A 2371-nucleotide genomic window follows, 5' to 3' on the forward strand; every position below is an offset into this window, starting at 1 on the left:
ATCAGTAGCAATCATCATATATCTTGGTTTAAAACACCAGCTACAATAGCAAGAGTTCCATCTACTTAAAATTATTACATAAAGTGATACTGTTCCCTTTTACTTAGAGTTAGATTATGAATTGATCCTTTTGCCTCTGCTGATTTATGCAACAAGAGCAGATCTGAAAAACTGAGAGAAAGGAAATGCAGAGCTCATAAGAAAAGGGCTTTTACTAAACACATCCCTAATCTGAGAAATTAATTGCCCTTATGGCTAGAATATTTAAAAATGAAGTCATTAGATTTGTAACCTTGGGCATGCTCAGTAAACAAGTTTATGGTAACTGTAAGTATTAACAGTCAAGGATTCCCAAAATGAGTGTGTACATGAGTGCTTTTGCCTTACACATACTCTTGGGATGTCCAGCAAGTGACAAAAAATATGCCTAATGTATTGATAAGCATTTTGTTTCTGTTCATTGGGAGTAAATGAGCACTGAACAGTACTATGGAGTTTAATTTTAATTCATCAATTGCTTTGATGTCCTTAAATTACAAGAAGGTTCTCGAAAAACTAAAATTCACATTTCATTTGCCATATGGAAGCAGTGTATAAGCAAAATATGAACTGGATATTTACCTTAATAGATGCTTATGATCCAAGAGCACTTTCAGGTAATCTGCCAGTTTCTTTTGCATTAGCGCAAGATAAAGCCAAGCCCTTCCCCTTCCTACTGCAGTCCTACACAGAAACATGTAAACCAGTATCAACAGTTGCAGTAAACCAGGATTTAAAACGTTAATTCATGAATTCAGCATTGTACATTTTTAAGGGAACCTGTATTTAAGTTGGAGTTAAGAACGTATTATGCAAACACGAAAAATCACAAAAAGTAAAAGCCATGTCATCACAGGTATGGAATTACTTTAATAAGTCATATGGTTCAAATGAAGGGAAAAATATCAGAGCAAGTTTGCCCCAGGACATATTTAAATTTGTATTAAATCTAACAGACGCATTCCATTTGTAACTGATTAAAGTGAATGTTTAACACAATGTTTCCATGCACCATTTGCCAAAAAAACAAAACATTGCAACATCCTGTTTGCATATAGGAACCAGGAAAGGAAACCAGTATTTTTTTTTTAAATCAGATGCACACAAAAAATGGTTATGAGAAATTAAAAGTGGTTCGACTTTGAATACTCTAAGGTTATTTGTAAGCACAAGTAAGCGATTTTTCCGAGCATGATTTTTACTTTGTTAACATTCTGTTAGAATTGAGAACTGTTTGCATTTCCAAAATACTGGAAGATGTATATACATGTTGTTCTCTCTTATGGAATATGTCCTTCCAGCCAAGGCAAAGAGGAACATGGTGAGACTACACTATCTGTGTAAGATTACTGCACCCATCAGCTTCCAACTCACTTCAACTCAGGCAGGTTTTTAACACTAGTTGCTATGTCCGAGGCTTCTGGACAAAGTTTCTCCACCAGCTCCAAGGGACCAAAAAATGATTTGTTTTGACCAATAAAGCTCTTCTTAACTAAAAAGGAAAAAGACACAGTTATGCTAAGAAACAGCAACGAGTTGCAAAAATCCTCTTTCAATTCTATAATTACAAACAAGAAACCTCTAAAATGTACTATATTTCCACCTAAAGGATCCTAGTACGCACATGGAAACAACACATCAGCATTTACTGCCTAATCAGACTCAGAAATAGACGAGTATTTGGGTGCATTCACGTATGCACATTTATTTGAGCCTTTTCCAGTACTTGTGCCCATTACTGATTATCATTTTACATTAAAGTTAAGTCTACATTTATTTAGCTTAAACCACAAAGAAACACATCACTGGGTTTCTCACCTCCTGGCCTCAATACTTCAGCCAACATCCACTGAAGGAGAAACTAGGGTGCTCACCTTTCAGCCCATGCTTGAGACAGTGCTCCATCACCACAAAGAACTGCTGCAAGGGAGGGAAGTCAGAGTCCAGAGTCCTACCCAGGCTGAGGGCTGCCTGGATCAAGACTTTAATACTGAGCTTCATCATATTCATCAGGTTGGCCCGTTCTTCCATTGTGTGGTATTTCAGAGCTAAAATGTTTTAGGAAGGGGGGAGGGGGAGAAAAAACACACACAACAGTGTTGAAATCTTCCTGGCTCGTTTCCTTGGAACATTATGAAGGCCGAAGCATGGGCATCTCAACCTGCCACGGCTTAGAGGCGTGCGCGACATTGGCTTTTAAAACGTGAGCTCTCAACCAAGACCCAACAAGCCTAAAAATTCACATAAAACGAACTGCAGGCTCAACACAATTTTGCTATAACGCTCATTTAAAAAAAAAAAAAAAAAAAAAAAAAAAAAAAAAAAAAAAAAA

The 2371-nt window shown here is 36.8% G+C and overlaps 1 protein-coding gene across 6 annotated transcripts in view; it reads right to left on the minus strand.

Annotated features, from left to right (window-relative positions):
• RUFY1 (RUN and FYVE domain containing 1) overlaps nucleotides 1-2371 on the minus strand; it is a 45445-nt gene that overhangs the window by 25586 nt on the left and 17488 nt on the right. For all 6 annotated transcript variants that reach the window (XM_019506180.1, XM_019506179.1, XM_019506178.1 and 3 more), the window contains exons 2-5: nucleotides 1914-2087; nucleotides 1414-1531; nucleotides 622-723; nucleotides 557-565 (exon numbers count right to left, since the gene is read on the minus strand). In XM_019506180.1, the coding sequence (XP_019361725.1) occupies nucleotides 557-565; nucleotides 622-723; nucleotides 1414-1531; nucleotides 1914-2087 (403 nt within the window). The remainder of the gene's footprint in view (nucleotides 1-556; nucleotides 566-621; nucleotides 724-1413; nucleotides 1532-1913; nucleotides 2088-2371) is intronic.

This window comes from Gavialis gangeticus, unplaced genomic scaffold, assembly GCF_001723915.1.
Source record: "Gavialis gangeticus isolate Ggan-Ray unplaced genomic scaffold, GavGan_comp1, whole genome shotgun sequence".
Taxonomy (NCBI): Eukaryota; Metazoa; Chordata; order Crocodylia; family Gavialidae; genus Gavialis; species Gavialis gangeticus.